We start from the raw sequence: 23,898 nt of genomic DNA on the forward strand, positions 1-23,898 counted from the left end.
ATATAGTGCTGCTCCCCCATCGGCATGATCTACTCTGTCATTCCTATATATTTTGCACCCTGGTATTACCATGTCCCATTGATTGTCATCATTCCTCTAACTTTCTGTGATGTCTATTATATCAAAATCCTCATTTAATACCAGGCATTCAAGTTCACCCATTTTAGTATTTATCTTCATATATGGAAGCAAGCTAGCTCTGTGGCTCATGACACTTGGATAACTGGCTGCACCGTGGACTCCATAGGCATTGATACTGTAAGGTGCTGAGCACCTTCGATGAGGAAATGGGTGCCCTCAGACCCGGTAGGATTAGGTCCTTAAGTATGAGAAGTGATTACTTAAATAGTGCTATTTGTATTAAAGAGAGCCATATCGTAGCACTGGCACGGTAGGGTTAAGGTATTCTAGTTTTGTGGTTATTGATAATGTGAAATTGTTATGAATCAAAATGTTAGTGAGTGTTTAAATTTCTCAGGACATTGCTACAGGGGCAGTGTCACAGTAGTTTAGGTGCCTTGTTTGAGAAATGTAATCTTAAGGATATGTCTACTTCCTAATTTTATGGTTGTGTTTTAACACGAAGTTAGTTTAAAGTAACTGGAAATTATAATGTAAATAACACATATTTGCTAGTCAGACCAGCAAAAAATATTTGTGTACTGGAATAAACATTTACATACTCTACACTAGAATGTACAGATATTAATGTGTTAAAATAAGACTAAAAAATCAAATGTAGACATAACCCAGGAAAGGAGAGTTAGTGTTTGCTTAACTCTCTTTCAAGAATGTTGGAGTTAGCCCATTGCGATCTGCCTTCAACTTTAATTTCACTTTAATGAGGATTTTAGGTGGGTGCTAAGTCTTATTTTTAGGCGGGAGCTAAGATCTTTCGACATCTGGTTTTCCTTTTTAAAGCTAATTTTGTGTATGTGCGTGTGGTTCTCTTCTGATGGTTTCAGATAACAGCTGATCTGTACTAAATTTGCCATTCAGAATGAAGTTTACAGAGTTGTATTTTATTCAAGGCCAGTGCCAGACTGGAATCCTGGCAAGACTTTTCTATTGTTTCAACACTTACGTCATTAGTAAAATTTAGCTTTATTTCCTAAATCATCGCCCTGTGAATTTATGCAGTAAAGCTAAAGAACTCTCTGCTAAGAGTCTGGGTTGAAAAGAAAATTAAATTTTACAAAATTAACTTGTCCAATTTATTAATCCATTCACTATTATTGATTTTAAATGCTGCTTTTCTTTTTCTTTAAGAAAGGAATCTGACATCACTGATAAGTGGCATTCACTTCAGCAGACCCATGAACTGCATTCTTCATTGTGAAACCATGGGGTTAATCACCTCAGAAGCTTAATATCTAGCTAAACGTTTCCTGCTGTTCTGGATTGTTTGTAGGTCTCTAGGGAACTACAAGTTGTCAAAGCAGCAACTCAGCAATCAGATTATAACACCTCCCTTGCTCTTCCCTTTATACCCACTGGCACCCTTTAAAAAAAAAAAGTGCAATAAGAAAATACAGCTACCTCTCAAGTCTTAAATTTCTCACTATGTGCCCTGCCTCTTCAAAACAATATACATACAGTTGCAGTTCTATGGAAATAAACATTCTTGCAGAAGACGACTCTTTAAGAAAGTCAGTGTGGTATGCACAATGTGTGCTGAGTGTCCTCAACTCCCACCAATTCCACTGAAGTCTCAATGACATCCAGTTACCAAATCCTGAATGTAACTCCCTGTGTACTGGTCTTGAAGAGCAAATTGGAGTGAACTTGAGGAAAATGTTATCAGCGGAAGACTGAATGTTTTCCTTATATATAAATCAGTTCAGAATGTTGCCTGACCACTACTGTAAATTGTGATGGGTGTTATGTACAATAAAACTCTGGTAATTTCCTGGATTAGACCGATTAGTGTTGTTTAGATAATGCAGAACTTGAATAACTTCCTCTCAGGAAACACTGAAAGTGAAATGCTAAGCAGACATGCTGAACATACCGAGGCACTTGTCTTGAATGCACTGTTCATACTTGCTGTGAAAGACTCACAGTAGTCGATCACATTTTCACAAATAGGGACAAATTGCAGAGCACAGCTTCTATGGGGAAGGGCAATTGCTTACAACATTTCTCATTTATTTAACAGATTGAGATGATAAAATTGGTTAGTAAGCTGTCTTAATAATTTGTGTGGTGGCTATTTGCTAGCAATGTCAGATTTTGAAGCATGGAATTAGGGTTTTGCACATAAACAGGGTTTTCTGTGGGCAGAGAAGACAATTTTTATATAGTTTAAAAAAAATTGCAAATGAAATCACTGCTTATCATGCTCAGCCAATAATATGCTGTACTACACTGTACAGCAGGTCCCTGTAACAGGATGGCAGGGTTTGCCTGAAACACCTTACTCTGCATACACATGTTGATCCTGCTGAGAAAGGGCTAGGTGAGTTCCTTTACTTCACTGGGGAAGGTATTTTTATGACACCCATATATAAGGCAGATAGGAGTGTCTGTCTCTAGAGAGAGGATCTAGAGTTCAGCAATCTTGAGGTAATAACCATAGAACAACCAAACCTGGGCATCTTTTTTACCTTCTGGTACAATTTCCATAATAGGAAATGTGACCATATATATGTTATCTAAACTCTTAAATCATAATCCCAGTAAAACCAAGGGGGAAGCCTAGGGTCTGGTAGGGAGACCTGGGCAGAGGTGTCACAACCAATATTTTTGGCCTAGTGCCCTCCATCACAGGGGATGGAGGTTCACTGTCTTGAAGGCCTGGGAAGGGGTTATACCAAGAAGGTACCTTTACTACTGGATAACAAAGGAGAGGAGCAATAAAGGCGCCATCTCTGCTCGTCAGGGAAGGAAGTTGGTGGGAAGGAGGGTTTTTTTCTCCTTTTTCATCCAAGATCTCTGCAGGAAAGTTCCAGAAAGCAGCAAACAGGAGAGAGAATGGGTGTCAGATAACTAGGGATACCAATATCTCCCAAATATACTCTACAGCTTTTGGATGGCTGCTACTTAAGTGGCCAGAATATTTTATTTGTCCTTCTCTAAAAACTAGTCTTGTATAGTCATGCTTTTTCTGGCACCTATGTCGGTTCCAGGTGATTCTACTTTTTACTCAAGCAAGAGCAGAGTAAAATGCAGTGTATATTAGAAATTTAACTTTTGCAGATTTTCATGATGTAGCCTGATCTGTAGGTTATATATATATTGATTACTTAAGAATCCTCAGTTATCACTTTAAGAGTTGACAGGTTCTTGTACCAAGATCAGGCCCAGTTTAATTCAAATTATTATATAATTGGGAACCCCAATGTGCACAGTTGCAACACTTATCGTATAGGAACTGTGCTATATTTACAAATAGTTTATTAGTACATTTAGCACAGTCACAGGCAACCCAATTCAGTAAGATAGATAGAGATACTACAGAATGTATATCTGCACATCCATATTCTCACACCATCTCTTGCAAAACAACTTGAAATGTTCACCATCATCTTCATCGTCACCGTCATCTTCCCCTTCATCACCAGTGGCCATCATTCTGGCACCTCCCAAGGACTACATCTCCTTCTCCTACTGCTCCAAGGCTGGAATGTAACTTTTGTAATATGATACGCTGATGCCACTATGTTTGATGCATATTCAGTAGGGGATTTTCCCCTTTCCCTTATTTGTATTTCCTCACCTTACTAACATTGGAGTATCCTTCCCCATTGGTTAGTATATCAGTGATCTCAGCTTATTATCATATATGTCAGTTTGTTACCATGGCCCTCTTGTGGTTAGGTATCTGTGGATATAGCTCATGTACTTGTTATGTACGTCAATTTGTTGCCATGATACCCTTGTGCCTGTGCTCAGAAATTCCCTTTTAAAATTCTATTTTCAGCTCCCCCCAGTACTTGGGGTTTTCCATTGGGCCATTTATCTGTTCAAAGTTCATAGGCCTCCAGCCTTGTGCTAACTTGCTGAAGCTAATGTCTGACAGGACACGGGCCTGTAGGTTCCTTGCATTACTGCTTAACATAATGCAAAACAGGGAATATAATAAGAGCAAGCTAGCTCTATGGGCTGCAATGATAAAATCCTTGTGTGGCGCAATTAAAGTTATTAAAACAAAAATAATTGACAGTTTCTTTCTAGATGTAATTTCCCATCCTGCTATTCAATCCAACCTAAATAGATTTGGTATGAATTCAGGTACTATTTTCACTGGGCAAAGATAAATATTTTTATTTGTTTATATTTGTATTGCAGGTGGCTTCAGGTGAATGCAATGAAGACACCGAGGTTTATAATATCACTCTCAGCACTGGGGATGAGCTCACTTTAATGGGACAAGCGGAAATCCTTTATGCAAAAACTTCCAAGGAAAAGTCACGACTCAACACCATCTTCAAGAAAATTGGGAAACTTAATTCCATCAGCAAACTAGGCAGAGGCAAAATGCCGTGTCTCATCTGCATGAACCATAGGACCAATGAAAGCATTAGCCTTCCTTTTCAATGCAAGGGCAGATTTAGCACCCGCAGTCCACTGGAGCTACAGATGCAAGAAGGTGAGCACACAATTCGCAATATAGTAGAAAAAACAAGGTTGCCTGTTAATGTAACTGTGCCAAGCCCCCCACCAAGAAACCCTTATGACTTGCATTTTATCCGTGAGGGGCATAGATACAAGTTTGTCAACATTCAAACCAAGACTGTGGTGGTTTGTTGTGTGCTGCGTGGTAACAAAGTTATTCCAATGCATTTTCCCTTGCATTTGACTCTTCCAAAGTTTAGCCTCCCAGAGAGTCTTGTGAAGGGTGAGCTGTGGCATGAAAACTTGGTCCAACACTGGTTCAGTATCTGCCAGGAACAGTTTGATATAGATGAATATTCCCGTGCAGTGCGAGATGTGAAAACTGACTGGAATGAAGACTGTAAGAGTCCTAAGAAAAGTCGGTGTACTGGACACAATCATGTGCCCAATTCTCTTAGCTATGCCCGGGATGAACTAACGCAGTCGTTTCACCGGCTCTCAGTTTGTGTTTATGGAAACAACTTGCATGGAAATAGTGAAGTGAACCTTCATGGGTGCAGAGACTTGTGTAGCGAATGGGCCCTGTTTTCCCATGATGCTCTTCAGTACCAGGACTCTGGTGATAGTAGCAGTGATTACCTTTTTCCTGAAGTTAGTGAAGAATCAATGTTTCTACCTGCAAAACCAGAACTCCCTTATGAAGAACTGTGGCTGGACCAAGAGTCCGGGAAGCCTAACGATCAGCCTCTTAGTCGCTCACTAAGTGAAAAAATCAAATGTGATAATTACAGAAGTTCTTTCCGGTCAAAGTGCGGTACTGCATCTCTTCCTATACCTGGAACTCTAGCAGCATCAGCAAAGTCTTCAGATGTTTCCCTACCTCCACCTCCAGTGCCTCCCAAATCAGAAGCTGTAAGTCAGTGTAAATTATTTTTATTCTATTTGTTTATTTTTAACTGAGAGTGTGCATGGGAATCATTAGGGCAAGACTCAGCCTTGAGATGGGGAAGGAAGACAGAAATGTATATTGTAACCTAATTCTTGCCATGTGACAATCGTATCATAGGATTGAGTTTAAAACGATTAATAACTAACATTTAATCCCTACCCTTTTGGATTTATATTGTCTTGGCTATTGCTCCTACAAATAAAGATTCTCAGATCTTAAATGATCCCTTTGCTTTTCCCATTATATCTCCCCTTAAATGCCTCACATTTTGCTCATGCTTCTTGTGGCTGAAGTGTGTTGAACATGAACCCATTCAGAATCCCTTCACGCCATCCTCAATTCAGTCACAGATATTGCTACACATTGATATTTCAGTATTTGCAATGTGTGTCTTGAGTTAATAGTTTGTCACAGTGCACAATTCACTTAAATTTGAAAATGATCATAGATTCCTTTCTCCTCAATTATAAACCTGAATGTATTTTGCAGTATATTTAAAACATCTTCCTCAATCCCAACCTCTACCAATCCAAAACCAATCTTATCCTTGGGTAGATTCCCTCTCTTCCCCTTAGGAAAGTCTGAGGCAAACTGGACAAGGTATTTGTTAGAGAGAAGAGTTCAAAAGTCAAGTTCTTTGGTTTTGAGACATTTTTCTTAACTTGTTTTGATCAAAAGTCACATCTCTAAAACAGCTGGCCTAGAAATTCTAAGTTTTGCAGTAATAGATTGGTCTTGGTGAAGACAGGTGCCTTGAGCTAATGCTAGATTTTTTAGGGAGAAAGTGCTGTTTATTAAAAGAAGTTTATGTTTAAAGTTGGAACCTTGCAGCATTCTTAACTCAGAAGCCTTGATGATCACTTTTCACACAGCTCAGATCTCCTCTGCCAAGGTTCCTATTATAAACTCAGTAGTAGTTATTTCCCCCTCCTAATGCCATCCTGGAACTTGTTTAAAGATCCAGGGAGGTGAAGCTACACATACCTCTGCCTCTGGGTCTTACACTTAGGGGCTCCCCCAATCTCCTTAATCAGGCTTGGGAGGAGATGATAACCTTACATAGGTTGCTGTTACTGAGCCTTTCTTAAACATTTTTAAAACCAAGGAACCTCCTAGCCAAAAAGCACTGACTGGCAATTATTGAATGTCTTAAAGCTATCCTGTGTGACTCGTGTCCTCCTTTCAAGTTTAACTAATGAAGAAAAATGTATGGAGCTTAAACACCTTTTTAAAAACAAAAAACCCCAACCTCTCCCGCGCTCCGCAGACATCTCCCCCCAAACCATTATTAACCCTTTACACATACACATCTGCAAATACACTTTTCCACTTGCACACAGTGGTGGTACCTTCTCATCTGTGGGTGCAATACCACTGCTGGAGAAGTACACATACAGAACTGGAGACTCAAGATGAGGCCCTCCTGAAAATCAGTGTCCATTCCACAAGCTGGGACTGCAGCTTTGTTTAACCTGTATACATAACTCCAAGAGCTGTGCTGACAAACAGTTGGAGCTACATAATTACAATGTTTTTTTGACAATGCTATGTAAATTGTCCAAACAAACGGCCATGTCAGCCTAATATGCATTCCAAATAGACCAATGAACTTCCTAGAAAGGACAGAAGTCCATGGGAATGGGGTAGATTGGGAATTCACTTTCTTAGTGAATAGTATATACTGTTACTCTCAATTTGGTTGTTTATAATGCTGAATAAAAGCACATGAAATACAGAAATCCTAATTCAGTATTATTCTGGGTTAGTATAACTGAGTTTGGTGTATAGATAATTTTCATGAACGTTGCCTTTTAAAGTCTTCTTGTAAATGTGTCTTAGTGGTGTGCATTACTCATCAAGGCGTGTGTAGTATTTGGCTGAGCAACTTCAGCAATTTCAGTGTATTTCTTGCCATGTAATGGAACCAATTTCTACTAAAGTTATTAATGTACATTTTCAACGAGGGTTGTGTGCAGCCTCTCAAAGACTTGTGTTTCCATACATGAGATAATGAATTAGAATCAGTTTGTGCCTTCCTCTAGAAAGAACATCAGCAACCTACTGACTTCATCAGTGGGCTAGGGCTGAAAAGATTTTTGTACCGTTTCCATCTGGAGTATTTATAGAGTAAGTAGAACTCAGTAGCTACTGGGGAAACTAAGGTTTTGTTCATCATTCCCTCTAAAGTGATATTTCATAGTGTGTCTCCATCAGACTTGGCTACTGCCTTGCATACACAAAATTTAAAATATACATGAAAAGGGGGGAAACCTGGTTTGTGGGACACTTCACTGTTTTAGAAGCGTGACCATTTTTTCTCATCTACGGACTATCAAAAGATTTCAATTCTATGTGAAAACCATATGTTATTCTATAAACGTATTAGAAGAATCATAAGAGTGAAAACAAAGAATTCCATAAATAGGAATGGCCTATTGATAATGGCCTAACAAAGGCCTATAAATAGGAAGTCAAGTCAGTCCTAAAAGACGACTAATTCTGGGTGGATTCTCTGTTTTGTTTATTTTTTTATAAATAAACGTGCATGTGCAGCATAGCGTGCACTGGAAGAGTCACGCTCCAGTAAACAAAAAAGAGTTGAAAAAATATATTCTAAGAAAAGCTGAGGTGTTTCAAGTGGAGACCCTATTTATGTTGTTTTTAGCCATGTTTTTTTTTCTACTTTTACAACGTTAGGTGGGATGTGCTCTGTATCATGGATAAATGTTTAAGATGCTCCTATGCCACTTCAGTGCTTCTGAAAATTTTACCCCATGTGGTTACAATGGCTTTAGGCTGTGACTCTGGCAGACCAGGTGCCGTCTCATGTCAAGGCCCCTAGGTCTCAACTGAACAGTGACATACATAGCTGAAAACAGTATGGTTCATCTGTGTGTTAGTTTTGTGAAAATAGGTATTAGAATTGTAAGAATGTGTTTAGTATTTAGACTTCATGAAATGCTTGTAAATTGCTGCATGCATTAATCTCACTTGTAATGTCTGTATCCCATGTTATAAGATAATATTTAAGTGTTTGCATCATAATCCTCTGTAAATCACCATACAGGAGAGAAGCATTAACTAGTGTGAAATACTGGTCTCCAGCAGGAAGTGTTATCTCCTGCTTAATACAGAAGGCCCATCAACACCAGATGAACTATTGTAGGACATCAGAGGATAAAAGTCTTTGATTGCTCTCCTCCCACCATGAAGAGGAGACGTGCAAGTGAATTTCTCCCATCAGCTGAACTGGCAGCTCAGAGAGGGGGAATGGGATAAAATCCTGAACAAAAAGAAACTGAATCTCTGTGCTGTTTGGATACTGGAAGGCAAGATTTTCTAGGCATAAGCAAGAGATCCCCAGCATTTAGCCTGGGTTAGCCCCCATGGACATAATAGTTTGCTTATAATAGAAACTTCTGTTACCTTTTGAAATTTAAGACTGTAACTCGTGTGTGTGTATTTTCTGCTTTAACCTTGTAAATAACTCCTACTTCCTTTTCTTAGTTAATAAATATTTAGATCGTTTATTATAGGCTTGGCTACAAGGTAATCTTTGGTATAAGATCTAAGGTGCAACTGACATGGAGTAACTGACTAGTCCTTTGGGACTGGGAGTAATCTGAATATTGTTGTGATTTTTGGTGTAAGGGACCATCTATCATAAAAGCAAGCTTGCCTAGGTGACAAGATAGATGGGAGAACCCAAGGGGACTGTCTGTGACCCCCTCGTTAGGCTGTTACAGTACCTGAGGAGTTTACTCTTGATATGTAGTTGGGGAAATCAAAGCCAATTTGCAATTGTACCCAGCTTCTTAAGTCTGCCCTGAGTTTGGTATTCACACTCTTGAGTCACTGAAGGACAGCTTGACATAGGCCCTGATTCTGCAGTCAACTGTGTGGGTGGATCCCTTTTGTGGGCCATGAGGCTCCACACAGACGCAGAGAGCTGTCTGCATGGAGCTCATTGCGGGATGGGGGCCTTCCATTGTGACTGCATAAAGCAAAGGGCCCAGCATATTTGAATAAAAATTTGTGCCAGAGACGGGCAGTTCCGATGTTGATAGTGGAGAGAGGAGACCGCCCTTATTCAGGAATCGTCAGTGGGCTCCAAAAAGTCTACAGCATGGGGCCTGGGCTATGGAAGGTGGAGGATCTGAAATAGTGAAATATGGGATTCTCTAGAACTCTTCAAGAGCTGATTTTAAACAAACTATTTTGTCTAACCCTGGCAAAGCAAACACCTACAACTAGCTAATTTGACCAGTTCTATTGACCAATAGCTAAATGATCATCCACTTTTAGGAATGAAATAATAAAGCACAGTTGCCTGCCTCTGTTCTTTGAGATGTGATGCAGATGTATGTGCTGTGTGCACCCTACACACTGGAGCTGGAGAACTTTGCCTAGCAGTGCCCCTAAGGGCGGCGCTCACACTGTGTGGCCGTAGCCCCTCCCTTGGTCACATAAAGGTGCTGCTGTTCTGAGCCCTTCAGTTCCTTCTGACCAAATGTCGGAAGTTCAGCCTCTGATGCAAAGGGGATGACGGGCGGGTCATACAATACACGTCTGCATCATATCGTGAACAACAGCAGTTACAGGTGTGTAACTGTTTTTTCTTCTTTGAGTAGTTGCAACTGCATGTTCTATGGGTGTAGCTTGCAAGCAGTACTTGTAGGAGGTGGGGCTTGATGTCTATTTCAAGAAGGACTGCAGTGTTACCTTCTCAATGTTTGCATCTGATCTGGACGCAGCAGTAATGGCATGGTGATTTGCAAAAATATGGTCAAAGGACCAACTGGCTGCCTTGCAAATGTCCAATATAGAAATGCTGTTGACATCCCCATAACTCTTGTGGAATGAGCTCGTACCCCTTGTGGAGGTGTAGCCTGAGCTACTTGGCATGCTGTCTTGATACCGGAAGTTATCAACCTGGAGATTGTGAAGAGACTGCTTGACCCTTCATTTGTTCTTCATATAAAGCAAACAGATGCAGTGAGGAATAAAAAAGTTTAGTTCTGTCCAGATAAAACTAGACATCGGTGCTCCTCTAGGACTGAATGTACCTTAGGGGAGAACCCCAGTAGATGTATAACTTGGTTCAAATGAAACTGGGAAACCACCTGCGATGAAAAGTCAAGGTGCAGCCACAGGGTCACTTTTGGAAACTTGCATGTAAGGAGGCTCTACCACCAAAGCCTGCAACTCCCACACTCTCCTTTCAGATGTTATCACCACAAAAAAATTTTCTGACATAGGGAGAAAGAAGAAGTCACCAAAAGCTTGAATGCAGGTTCCATAAGAGCTGCTAAAACAGCTTTTTAAGGTCCCACAAAGTAACCAGCTCTATAACCAGTGGGTGGAGATGAGTGACTCCTTTCAAGAACCTCACTGCCATGAGGTTTGAAAATACCAACTTCCCATGGATAGGGGGATGAAATGCCAAAATTGCCACCAGATACACTCTCAATAAGCTAAACATGAGGCGAGAAGACTGAAGGTGTATCAGATACTCAAACCCGTCTTGGCTGCACTCTCCCAGCTACTGACCATACCGAGAACTGCTTCTACTTGGCCAAATATGCCAGCCAAGTGGAGGGTTTCCTACCGTTAAGCAAGACTTCCCAGTCCACTTCTGAACCATGATGTTGAGTCAGGAGGTCTGGGTAAAGAGGAAGAGATATAGGAGGCCAGACCAATAGTGTGAGATGTTCAGAGAGCCAACGATCTCTGTCACGTTGGAGCAATAAGACTGACACAGTCCAATTTCAGCTTGACAATGGTCTGCAGGATGATGGGAATTGGAGGAAAGGCATACAAGAGTGCCAATTCCCAGTTCAAGTGAAAAATGTCGGTCAGGGAGGCCAGATTGAGATCCCCCTCGGAAGCAAAACAGCTGGCATTTCTTGTTTTCGCTCGTGTCGAACAGGTTGATTGTTGGGATGCCTCAAACTGCAAAGATGGACCACAGGACGCTGGGCTTCAGGGACCACTCGTGATTCAAGAAGAAATTCCTGCTGAGGTGATCCACCAGGTGATTGTGGATGCCGTGCAAATGATCAGCCCTGGGGGAAATGTTTTCCCCTGATGCAAAACTGCCAGCACCTGATTAACTCCTGATAAAGCATGTTGGAATGTGCTCCTCTGTCAGTTTTTACATAATACATTGTGGTGGTGAAGCTCCAGGACACTGATCTGTAGAGAAGCTTCCTGTTCTGACCACAGGCCTTCAACCTTCTGTGACTCCATATGCACTCTCCAACCTATTAAGGAGGCATCGATGACTGGCGGAGAAAAACAGATTAGTCTGTCCAGCGGATAATGGTGCATATGATAGACCGATTTCAACCACGTTCAAAGAGGACAAAGGTGAAGCCTGGCATATTGGATTCCATATGGCCTAACAACCTCTGGCATTGGGATTGCAGCTACAGACATAAGTGGCAAATCGCTTGACTCATGCAGTCATCAGAAACACCACTTGAATTTGTAGATTCTATCCGGGCCTCAGTGAACACAATTCTTTGAGTCGAAGCAGTGTTAACTTCCTGCTGTTTAGGATGAGACCCAGATGATTGAGTTAGGCATAATGTGAACTGGACATGACAGAGGATGTCCTCTCTGGACTTGCCCCTCAGTAACCAATCATCCAGATATGGGAAAATATTAATTCCCCTCTTTTCTCTTCCTGAGCTACACTGTCACCACGACCATACATTTGGTGAAGATCTAGAGGATGAGGGAGGGGGATACAGGGCAGCAAATCTTCACCAAATGTATGGTCGTGGTGACAGCGCTGGTGCCGACGTCATCAGTACCACACTCCACCAACACCCCATGACCAGAACTGGAGTCGATGTTACAAGCCCTCGCTGCTCTCAGCATGGCACCGGGCAGCAGTTGAACGGACCTTCTCCATTCCACATGCCAGAGGCAATGTGGTGCTGGTCCGCACTTCTTTAGAAGAGGAGGAGGAGTCGTCTCCGTGAGCCCCAGAATGGTCCCAGTTCATTTCATGGGACTTTTTCCTCACTGTGTCAGAGGAGGGTGAAAGATCCCTTTTCCTCTTGGGGGAAATGCCAGAACCTGAATGTGGAGCAGCATCACATGCTGGCTCTGAAGGCAACTGTGATCAGATGAAGGCCTTGGTGCCGAAGTGGGTCTCGTGGCCTACTCCAGAAGGTGCTGCTTCAACGGCAAGTCTCTTGCCATCTGGGTCCTCTTTGTGAACGACTTGCAGATGGAGCACCTCTCTAATGCGTCCCTTGCTGAGATACAACAAGCCCCTCATATTTGGGTTGCTGTTGGGGATGGATCCCTTGCATGATGGACAATGCTTGAACATTGATGAGGACATCACACAAGACAGCAAACTACTTTAGCAAACAACTAACACTGAACTAAACCTACTACTATATACAAGAAAGAATTCTCAGAAACTGAGACCAAAGTGTGAGGTGAAGCGCTCCAACTCCAGCCATGGGCATTAAGAAGGAACTGAGGGGGTCAGGGCAGTGCTGCCCTTGTATGGCCAGGGATAGAGCTATGGCTGCAAGGTGTGAGTGCTGCCCCTGTGGGCACTGCTAGGCAAAGTTCCCCAGCTCCAGTGCACGGGGTGCACACGGCTGCATCTACTCGAAGAGAAACTAGGGAGCTACTTCATTGCACCTTGGTTCATACAGATCTTGACACTTTTATTTTTTTTTCTCCATTTGGTCCATTTTAATATTCATGAAATATGAGGCTTTTGTTACTGGCTAAAGCTAGACCTAGTGAGGGAAGACTCCCTGCCAGTTTTCCTCCAAGCTCTGCTCAGTCTAACCTGTACCTTTCAGACCCTATTATTATTTTGCTTGGTTTCTTGGGAGCTGAGCCTGACAATTTTATGGTGGTCTTGTGGTGTGACCAAACTGACACTGTAAACTACTGTCGTCTGTGGCCTAATCCTGAATTAAACATAGGATGGCAAAGGTGACAGGTAATAAGTGTAAGGTAATAAGGTTAATTGTGCCAATATCTCTTACTCTTTCAAGTAAAAAATTTTGTAACCCCTTGACTGCCTCGTACAGTGTACAATGAGCTGCACTGAATGGTCTCTCTTTGACCCTAAAGGCATGTTACAGAGCATGCCATATTAACTTTGCTTGTTTTTTTAAGTCCCTAGGCATTCTTGAGGGGGCACAGCACTAAAATGGTTGAAGAGTTTTATGCCTGAATTCAATAGCAAACATAAGTAAAATTGATTCCAGTGTTTTAAAGAGAGAGCAAATAAAGAGCCCTTAGAGCCAGATTTATTTCAGCATTTTGTGCTGCTGAGCATTTTCTGTAAATTTAACTTGCTCTGGATTGAGAGAGGAATGTGCTGAAATGTCCCAATCCCCAATTTCCTTTTCCCCCTCCCCCCCAATAAATATTAAATGGGTTATTGTATTTTGGGAAGCACCAACGCTAATTGCATGTGGCAGTGTCGCCACGCTGTTAGTTCTGTAGTGTTCTTAAACTTAAAAATACAGTTTCCATCTAAAATAAGAATTTCCTTTGCTCAGCCACACATTTAAAATAAGGTTGGATGCAGTATATGAAGGGGTCATTACAAATGTGCATGAGTAACTTTTACTCTGAATAAACTTATTCAGTGGGACTAATCATGTGGGTTAAATTACTTTCCTTCAAAAGTGTTTGCTGGATCAGGTCCTTAATGTGTTGGTCCATTCTATGAGGAAAGTTCCTCCAGTTTTTTTCTAATTAAAAATGGGCTCAAACTGAATCTTGGATAAAGAAAGAATAATTACATTAATGCACTAATAGCCCAGGATTATGAAAACTGCTCTTGTTGTGACAATAGGGCCACTGCATTGACTCTGTGATACAAGTGTGAGCTGGAAACATGGCTGGAGATGGAGATATTTCTTTTGCTTGAAATCCAGCCTAACAGGAAGGTTTTGTTTTTATTTTATTTTATGAGGCTCCTCTGTCCTCATACTTTAATCTATTCATGTTGCATACATTGCTGGTGGTCTTACTCTTATTTCTCTTCCTGTCTCTCTCTCTTCATCCCCCCTCCCCTTCCTCCAAACACTGCAGTATTTCTAACTCCCTTTCTGAGCTTGGGGGCTTGAGTCCATTTTTACTTTACACCACAAATAAAAGGAAAAAAATAATTAAGGCCATTTGCAAATTTACATTTAATGTGGGGTAGTGCATCACTTTTAGGGGTTACACTAATTCTCTCACTGCTTGGCTTTTAAAGTACAGCTGGATTTCAGTAGAGTTAAAATCAAGATCTCACTGTCAGACCTAACCTGTAATATATCTGTAATTATGTGTATTGTTATGATAAGCCTAAACCCCCTTTCAGCAGAATTAATTAAGATTGAGGACAAAGGTCTATTAGTTTATCAGTTGCCATGTTAATTCCCCTGAGGTTCTATGGCAGGTCTGGTATTAGAAGTGGAAATAGACTTCCTAAATTGTAGGTCAGCCTACAACTGGAGGTGTTTGTACTTTAGTGGTTAAGGAAGGCAGGGAAGGCTGGACTGGTTACAATTCGCCCTCTGCTGGCAGGCCCAAGAACTACACATATTTTCCATCAAAAGCATTAGAGCAAGAGTGCAAAAGAGAGCAGCAAAAAGTGAAAATGGCAACCAGAATAAAGTGTCAGATGTCCCAACTAGTCTGTTTCAACTCTGCAGTGCTAATGCATCTGCTCTGAAGTGTTACTCAAATGTATCCCTATGGTATGCATGACGTACATTCGCAGAAGTGTATGTGAGTGGTGGAAGGTGGGAACTAGCCCAAGGCATGATGGCTTTCTCAGTACCAATACTAACATGTGATGAAGCATTAAAATCTATTTAGATATTTTCACTACCTATCTTAGGAAGGATCATTACAACTGAATAAATTGCATGAGCAAACAGATTTTTTTTTTCAAATAATCTTTTCCCTAGAGTACATACAATACCTGAAATAGTCAGTCTAACTTTCTTCACCACTTAGTTTCCTTGAAACAATTTCAGTCTTAGTTGTTTTGAATGAACAGATGTGACACTAGTGGGGGAAAAATACCTAAAAACATACACTAGTAACTTTACTTCACCAGTGATAATACCTCCTGATTGGCAACTTCTTGTAAATTTTTGTCTCCTCTAGCAGGTACTTAAGACAGAAATATATTTGGCAGTATGTACTTTTTACCACTACTGTTTTCTTTCCTTCCATTTTATTATTTTCTTCCAAGGTAGAAACCTAAACTGACAGGTTCCATCTGACACAGAATGTTGTTACCTGGGTTCTCAAGATATTTGCTAAATGTTCTTTTCTAATGTAGGTAAGAGAGGAATGCAGGCTCCTCAATGCTCCACCTGTTCCACCACGAAGTTCAAAGCTCTCATCCACCAGTCCTTCCATTCCTCCTCGCACCGTCAAACCAGCACGGCAACAGACGCGTTCTCCTAGCCCTACTCTGTCTTACTATTCTTCAGGACTGCACAACATGTATGTGTTTGAGCTATGAAATCCAAATATTTCCCTCTATGGTTAGCATTGTTTCAGTCTATGCCTTTTTACATTTTTAACTATTCTGAAACTAGTCTGACAATTAAAAAAAAGTGGTTTTCTGTTAACATATGATACATGTTGGTGTCACTGCTTCCTGTTAGAGGTTAACTTGAAGTAGCTCTTTTTAAAATATTTAAGGTAAAGCAAACTCACGTAAGTAGAAACTGTTAATTTATTATACAGTACATGGAAATTATTACTTAATACTTACATATATTAACTCAGGTGTACAGGGCACAATAGAGAGTATCTGTGCTAAATTTCAAGGGAAATTATAAAAAACCCTACATAATGCTTAATTTAAAATAAAACCTATGAAGAGAATGTTCATAGAATCATAGAATCATAGAATATTAGAGTTGGAAGGGACCTCAGGAGGTCATCTAGTCCAACCCCCTGCTCAAAGCAGGACTAACCTCTGCTATATCATCCCAACCAGGGCTTTGTCAAGCCGCAGCTTAAAAACCTCTAAGGATGGAGATTCCACCACCTCCCTAGGTAACCCATTCCAGTGCTTCACCACCCTCCTAGTAAAAAAACTTTTTCCTAATGTCCAACCTAGACCTCCCTCCCTGCAACTTGAGACCGTTGCTCCTTGTTCTGTCATCTGCCACCACCGAGAACAGCCTAGCCCCATCCTCCCTAGAACCCCCTTTCAGGTAGTTAAAGGCCGCTATCAAATCCCCCCTCACTCTTCTCTTTTGCAGACTAAACAAGCCCAGTTCCCTCAGCCTCTCCTCATAAGTCCTGTGCTCCAGCCCCCTAATCATTTTTGTTGCCCTCCGCTGGACTCTCTCCAACTTGTCCACATCCTTTTTGTATTGGGGGGCCCAAAACTGGACACAATATTCTAAATGCGGCCTCACCAATGCCGAATAGAGGGGAATAATCACTTCCCGTGACCTGCTAGCAATGCCCCTCCTAATGCAGCCCAATATGCCATTGGCCTTCTTGCCAACCAGGGCACACTGCTGACTCATATCCAGCTTTTTATCCACCGTTACCCCCAGGTCCTTTTCTGCAGAGCTGCTGCCCAGCTTGTCGGTCCCCAGTCTATAGCTGTGCATGGGATTCTTTCTTCCTAAGTGGAGGACTCTGCACTTTTCTTTGTTGAACCTCATTAGATTTCTTTTGGCCCAATCCTCCAGTTTGTTTAGGTCACTCTGTATCCTATCCCTACCTTGCAGGGTATCTACCACTCCCCCCAGCTTAGTGTCGTCCGCAAACTTGCTGAGGGTGCAATCTACCCCATCCTCCAGATCATTAATAAAGATGTTGAACAAAACCGGCCCCAGGACCGACCCCTGGGGAACTCCGCTTGTGACCGGTTGCCAGCTAGACATGGAGCCATTGATCACTACTCGTTGAGCCCTATGCTCTAGCCAGTTCACTATCCATTTTATAGTCCTTTCATCCAACCCATACTTCTTTAACTTGCTGATAAGAATACTGTGAGAAACCGTATCAAAAGCTTTGCTAAAGTCAAGGTATATCACATCCACCGCCTTCCCTACATCCACAGAGCCAGTCACCTCATCATAGAAAGCAATCAGGTTGGTCAGGCATGACTTTCCCTTGGTGAATCCGTGTTGACTGTTCCTGATCACCTTCCTCTCTTCCAAGTGCCTTGAAATGGATTCCTTAAGGACCTGCTCCATGATCTTTCCAGGGATTGAGGTGAGGCTGACCGGTCTGTAGTTCCCCGGATCCTCTTTCCTCCCTTTTTTGAAGATGGGCACTATATTTGCTTTTTTCCAGTCCTCAGGGACCTCCCCCTGTTGCCATGAGCTTTCAAAGATAATAGCCAATGGCTCTGAAATCACCTCAGCCAACTCCCTCAGCACCCTCGGGTGCATTGCATCCGGCCCCATGGACTTGTGAATGTCCAATCCTTCTAAATAGTCTTGAACCTGTTCCTTCAGCACTGCGGGATGTTCGCCTCCTTCCCATTCTGTGCCACCCAGTGAAGCTGTCTGGGAGCTGATCTTGTCTGTGAAGACAGAGGCAAAAAAGGCATTGAATACCTCAGCTTTCTCCACATCCTCCGTCACTAGGTCGCCTCCCTCTTTCTTTAAGGGGCCTACACTTTCCCGAATCTTCCTCTTGTTGGCAACATGCCTGTAGAAACCCTTTTTGTTAACACTGTGTGGTTAAACATACAAGCCCGAAAATGCTAAAATTAGCTTGTACGTGCAACCTTAACTATGTGCCAAATCTTATTAAATATCCTAGCAACATTTTTGCATCACCCATGTATGGTACAATGCTCTTAAACATTTTTATAGAAATATTTTTGTCAAGGTGCAGGTAGTAAAGTATGAAGCTAATTTATGTTGGAATTACCAGGCTAACTCGGACTATGGTGTGGTCCCACTGTTGGGAACCCTGTAAAGGAGGCAGATTTGGAATAGCCTGCCTATTGGGAAAGTTGGTTTCCCAGCCTTCCCTTGTTAGAGGTCAGCACATGCCCTTATGCATGAAGGTTTATGTGCCCTATTAAAAAAACAAATCTAACATAACATTTTCAAAAGTATTTCCTTTTATTGGTTTTTATTGTTTACATTTAATACTCCTTTGTTCTTGTATTGTGGCAGAAGGTAAACGGGAGCAACTGATTTCTTTTCTCCGTACTCTTCATTTTGTACACCCCTGTGATGGCCTCTCTTACTCACTACCCTTCTAAACTAGACGGCCCTCGAGCTGGTTTGTCTGGTCTGCTGAGCCACTTTGCGCAGCATAAGTGGCACCAAATGATTGTAAAACAGCAGGAGATGAACAGTGGAGAATGACCTTCATGTGCAGGGGTGCTCTCCACCGTCGTAAACCTGCCACCTGCACTGGCTGCCCACTCCCTTTCCCCCTAGTGTACAGAAAAGGGGCAGGGGAGGATGTCAGAGGCAGAATAGGGAGGGGGGAGGAGTTCTGCGAGGCCTGATCCTCCACAGGGGCAGCCCTACCTTACACCAGTGCAGCTATAACTGGTGGCTCTGAATCAGTGAGCCACAGCTGGCTCCTTGCTGCCCCTCTCCCCACTCTGTCCTAGCACACAATACCTTCATACCGTTCCAACGCATGTTACTGTTTTCTGTCCCATTCCTTATACTGCCTAACATCTCTTTTTCCTTTTTGACCACTGCTACACACTGAGCAGAGCTTTCCATTGAGCTGTCAAACAGTGATGCCCAAGTCTCTTAGAATCATAGAAGATTTGGGTTGGAAGGGACCTCAGGAGGTCATCTAGTCCAACCCCCTGCTCAAACCCCAACTAAATCATCCCAGCCAGGGCTTTGTCAAGCTGCAGCTTAAAAACCTTAAGGATGGAGATTCCACCACCTCCCTAGGTAACCCATTCCAGTGCTTCACCACCCTCCTAGTGAAAGTTTTTCCTAATATCCAACCTAGACCTCCCCCACTGCAACCTGAGACCATTGCTCCTTGTTTTGTCATCTACTACCATTTAGAACAGCCTAGTTCTATCTGCCCTGGAACCCCCTTTTAGATAGTTAAAGGCTACTATCAAATCCCCCCTCATTCTTCTCTTCTGCAGACTAAACAAGCCTAGTTCCCTCAGCCTCTCTTCATAAGTCTTGTGCTCCAGCCCCCTAATCATTTTTGTTGCCCTCCTCTGGACTCTCTCCTATTTGTCCACATCCTTTTGGGGGGGAGGGGCCCAAAACTGGACACAATACTCCAAAAGTGGCCTCACCAGAGCCGAATAGAGGGGAATAATCACTTCCCTCGATCTGCTGGCAGTGCTCCTATTAATGTAGCCCAATATGCCGTTAGCCTTCTTGGCAATAAGGGCACACTGCTGACTTATATCCAGCTCCTTGTCCACTGTAACCCCCAGGTCCTTTTCTGCAGAACTGCTGCCTCGTCAGTCGGTCCCCAGTCTGTAGCAGTGCAGGGATTTTTCTGTCCTAAGTGCAGGACTCTGCACTTGCCCTTGTTGAATCTCATCAGATATCTTTGGCCCAATCCTCCAATTTGTCTAGATCACTCTGTATCCTATCCCTACCCTCCAGGGTATCTACCACTCCCCCCAGCCTAGTGTCATCTGCAAACTTGCTGAGGGTGCAATCCGCCCCATCCTCCAGATCATTAATGAAGATGTTGAATAAAACCAACCCCTGGGGCACTCTGCTTGTTAACGGCTGCCAACTAGACATCGAGCTATTGACCTGTTGAGCCCGATGATCTAGGCAGCTTTCTATCCATCTTATAGTCCTTTCATCCAACCCATACTACTTTAACTTGCTGAGAACGTCCCTGAGTTATCCTTGTGGGGGTCTTAAGCTTTCTCAATAAGCTAGGGGAAAATTCTCCTGTTTGTGTACACATACTCATGCTATGCTAGTTCTCATCAAGCTGACACTATCCATACTATCGCAGCTACGTTATTTGTGCTCACACTAGCTCGATGAGTTAGTGCAAGTATGTGTATATGATCAGGGGAATCACTCCCCTCACATGCAGTGTAGACACAGCCCAAGTTAAATGTGGGCTTGGCAGAATTCAATTTTTATTTTTTTAGAATTTTAACAGATAATATTGATGTTTATTTTTAAGCATTTTTTTCCATTTTCATCCACTTAAATTTTCACAGTTGCAGGAAATGTCTGGGGGAGTGGTCAGACAATTATTCAATGACGGTAGATGGTGAGATTCAAATAGTTAGAGGTTTATAACTAAGGCCCATTCACAGAAATTGCGGATCCTGCAATATTAGGTTTGCACCACAATTTTGATTTTAATTACCTTACTTTGCACAGTCCAGTTTTGCATACATTTTGTGTATGCAATTAATACTGCACTAATATTCAGTGCCTGTAAAATGTAAAAGGGTCAACATTTCATGTCAAAATATATAGAGTTTGATTTAAGGATATTTACTTTAAGTTCTCAAGTAGCATTTTTTTTAACTATCCATCAATTTTGATTATTATTGATAGAAATATTTTTTCATCTGTGTGTACAGTGAAATTGACATTTACTCACTTTTTCTAATAAAAATCCAGCCTTCCAAGCCTAGTTAAATATATGAAAAATTCAAATGACTCTTTCCACCAGTGTACTTGTCTGTCTCTTCTACACATGTAGGTATTTTGTAAATTATTCTATTCAATATCACTTTTCCAGTTTCCCTACTACTGAAGTCTGTCATTCCAAGAATCACTCCAAGTACTTTTTTTTTTTTTTTTTTTTTTTTAGTTAGCTACAAAATTTGCCAGTCTTCTGTCCCCTATAATATACCTGATTTTAATAGGAGGTTACATAGTTTGTTAGCAACTTTACTGCTTAATTCTTAAATCCCTCCAGCACTCTTGAATTTAAATTATCTGATCCTGAGCTTAATTTACTAATTAGGACTACTGCAGTGTAGCCTTCGTTAAGTGCACTTGACAGGAAGAGGTAGTTGGCTTCATAGCTAACTTACCTGCACATTTAAATGGGTTATACATGGCAGCAAACTTTCATTATTCTGTTTTACTTGATCTGTATTATGTGGCGTAAGTATGATTGGCTGTGTGCTTCTAACATAAGTGATCTATAAGGGACCCATAAGGGATCCTGTCTGACAGAATATTGTAGCAATTTTAGATTTTAAACCTTTCAAAGCTTGGATTATTTGCCCAGTACAATGGGAATCCAGTTCTGATTGGGGCCATTAGTAAATAGCAATATTTACTATTAGCAATAAAAACACAGTACTAGAAGATGCTACATATATATGCAAGGTTGTAGAGGTGCTCTGATACCATCCATGGCGCTTTGTATAAGAAGCTAGATTGGAGGAGGAATGAATGATGTTTGAGAAATAGTATGTAGTTTCTTGCGAGTCTTCTGGTTTTTCTTGCTTTCAGCTGAGCTGGAAGAACCAGGACAACAGTCTTTCTAATGATTCCCTTGGGGACCTGGGCATCTCTCATCAGCCTAGCATCGAGAAGTGCAGATATGCAGAAAGATTAACAATGTTAATAATAAATGTAGGTGAGCTTTTTCAGATAAGAGCTTTGCTGGCTTGGTTCTTAACTGTGTGCAATACCCATCCCCTGATTTATATGGTTAAATAGCAACATTGCTTAAACACTAACAATTGTGTTGTGTGCATGAAGATATTAACGTTCTTTTTTGTTTTGTTTTTTAAGCAGCATCACAGACAGTGACACAACAAATCCATCCGAGAGTGCCCCTGTTTCTTGCTATCCTTGCAACATGATGAAAACTGAATCAAAAGAGCCTGACAGCAAGATGTCTTTTGGAAGCCCCTCAGCTGAAGCTCTGCCTTCTAGATTATCCTGGCCAAACCATTTTTCTGGAGCTGCCGAAGGCTTAAACAGGAATAATTTTCTGCTGGATCCAAGCAGGAGTTATAGTTATCCAAGACAGAAGACTCCAAGCACACCAAAGAGAAGCTGTCCGGCACCTTTTACTTTCGACTTTGATGGAAGTGAACTCCCTACTGGGAACACACAGTTGGCCACAACAGAGTTCAGCAACACCGTCGCTAGTTGTCCCAAGTCAGCAAGCTACTCTTCAGAATGCACTGATGAGAAAAATCTGGCAATCAGCCACACACAGCAGAGTCATTCATGCCCTGCCTTACCTCCTCGTGCGCCAAAATTGAATGATGAGAAGCCAGTTCTAGATACTTGTCCTTTGCCTCTGAAAATAGATGGTGCAGAGGAAGAATCTCAGACTGGTTCACCAGACCTCTCAGAAGATCAATATCCTGTTAAAAAGGGCATGCAGGACATTTTCTCTTTTTCTTATCCTTTTTCGTCTCCTCTTCACCTTCAGTTAGCACCAAGGTCTTGTGGTGATGGCTCTCCCTGGCAACCACCGACAGACCTTTCTGGGCTCTCGATAGAAGAAGTGTCTAAATCTCTGAGGTTTATTGGTTTATCAGAAGATGTCATATCATTCTTTGTTACAGAGAAGATTGATGGCAATTTACTTGTTCAGCTTACAGAAGAGATTCTTTCTGAGGACTTTAAGCTAAGCAAATTGCAGGTTAAGAAAATACTACAGTTCATTAATGGCTGGCGGCCCAAGATGTAGTCCAGTGATGCTGACTGGTGTTTAATGAAACTGTGTGAGAGATGTGCCAGAAGGGCTGGGGCTAGTATGTCACTTCCTGTTTTTGCACTAAACGCCCTTTCTGTAAATAATAGTGGAAGAAATTCTTACTATGCAGATAAAGTTTTAGGGTGGCGAACAGATTTTTATACGTCAATAAAAATATAGAGAACCCATAGATGTGTGCCTTGTGCATCACTGAACATTCAGCAGCTGCTAAAAACTGGACGTTAAGGGAATTAATTTTTACTCATGTAGTCTGTCAAGACATTGTATTTATTACTGAACAATTAATCTGAAAGACCACACACTACTCCAGTTTACAGTTTTGTGTTAACAGCAAAAAATGCATTTCTTCTGTGGTTATTTCTGTCCAAATGATTGGCAATGTGCCATGACTTAGTTTTTCCTTTTCTACTGTTAATAAAGGATCTGATCAAACCCATAAAACATCATTTTTAACATTGTATCTGAACTTTTAAAAAAGTTTTTAAAAATCCTTTGAAATGCCACTAAAGCAGTGTATTTTACAGGATAATTTTACCAAAATATCTTCATGACTACCTAGATACATTTGCCATGTTACTACTTCTGAATAAAACACTTATATATGAAATAAATAAATAAAGCTTAGTATTCCTTAAAATAAAGAGCCTGCTTATCTGGTTAACCATAGGGGAAAATGTTTGCTCCTGAAGCAATCTGCTCTTGCTATAAACCAATTAAGAGTCCATGATCTGTAGATTTCAAAA

General features: G+C 41.5%; 1 protein-coding gene across 2 annotated transcripts in view; it reads left to right on the top strand.

The window, feature by feature from the left end:
- GAREM1 (GRB2 associated regulator of MAPK1 subtype 1) overlaps nucleotides 1–23,672 on the top strand; it is a 101,895-nt gene extending 78,223 nt beyond the window's left edge. Inside the window, exons 3-5 of one of the 2 annotated variants that reach the window (XM_067546073.1) lie at nucleotides 4,291–5,469; nucleotides 15,837–16,003; nucleotides 22,216–23,672. In XM_067546073.1, the coding sequence (XP_067402174.1) occupies nucleotides 4,291–5,469; nucleotides 15,837–16,003; nucleotides 22,216–23,128 (2,259 nt within the window). In that variant the 3' untranslated portion in view covers nucleotides 23,129–23,672. The remainder of the gene's footprint in view (nucleotides 1–4,290; nucleotides 5,470–15,836; nucleotides 16,004–22,215) is intronic. The other variant, XM_067546083.1, reaches the window with a different exon arrangement.
- The last annotated feature ends 226 nt before the right edge of the window (nucleotides 23,673–23,898 follow it).

The sequence above is a fragment of the Emydura macquarii genome, unplaced genomic scaffold, assembly GCF_026122565.2.
Source record: "Emydura macquarii macquarii isolate MOO-44397 ecotype Brisbane River unplaced genomic scaffold, CSIRO-AGI_Emac_v2 contig_212, whole genome shotgun sequence".
NCBI classification, from domain to species: Eukaryota; Metazoa; Chordata; order Testudines; family Chelidae; genus Emydura; species Emydura macquarii.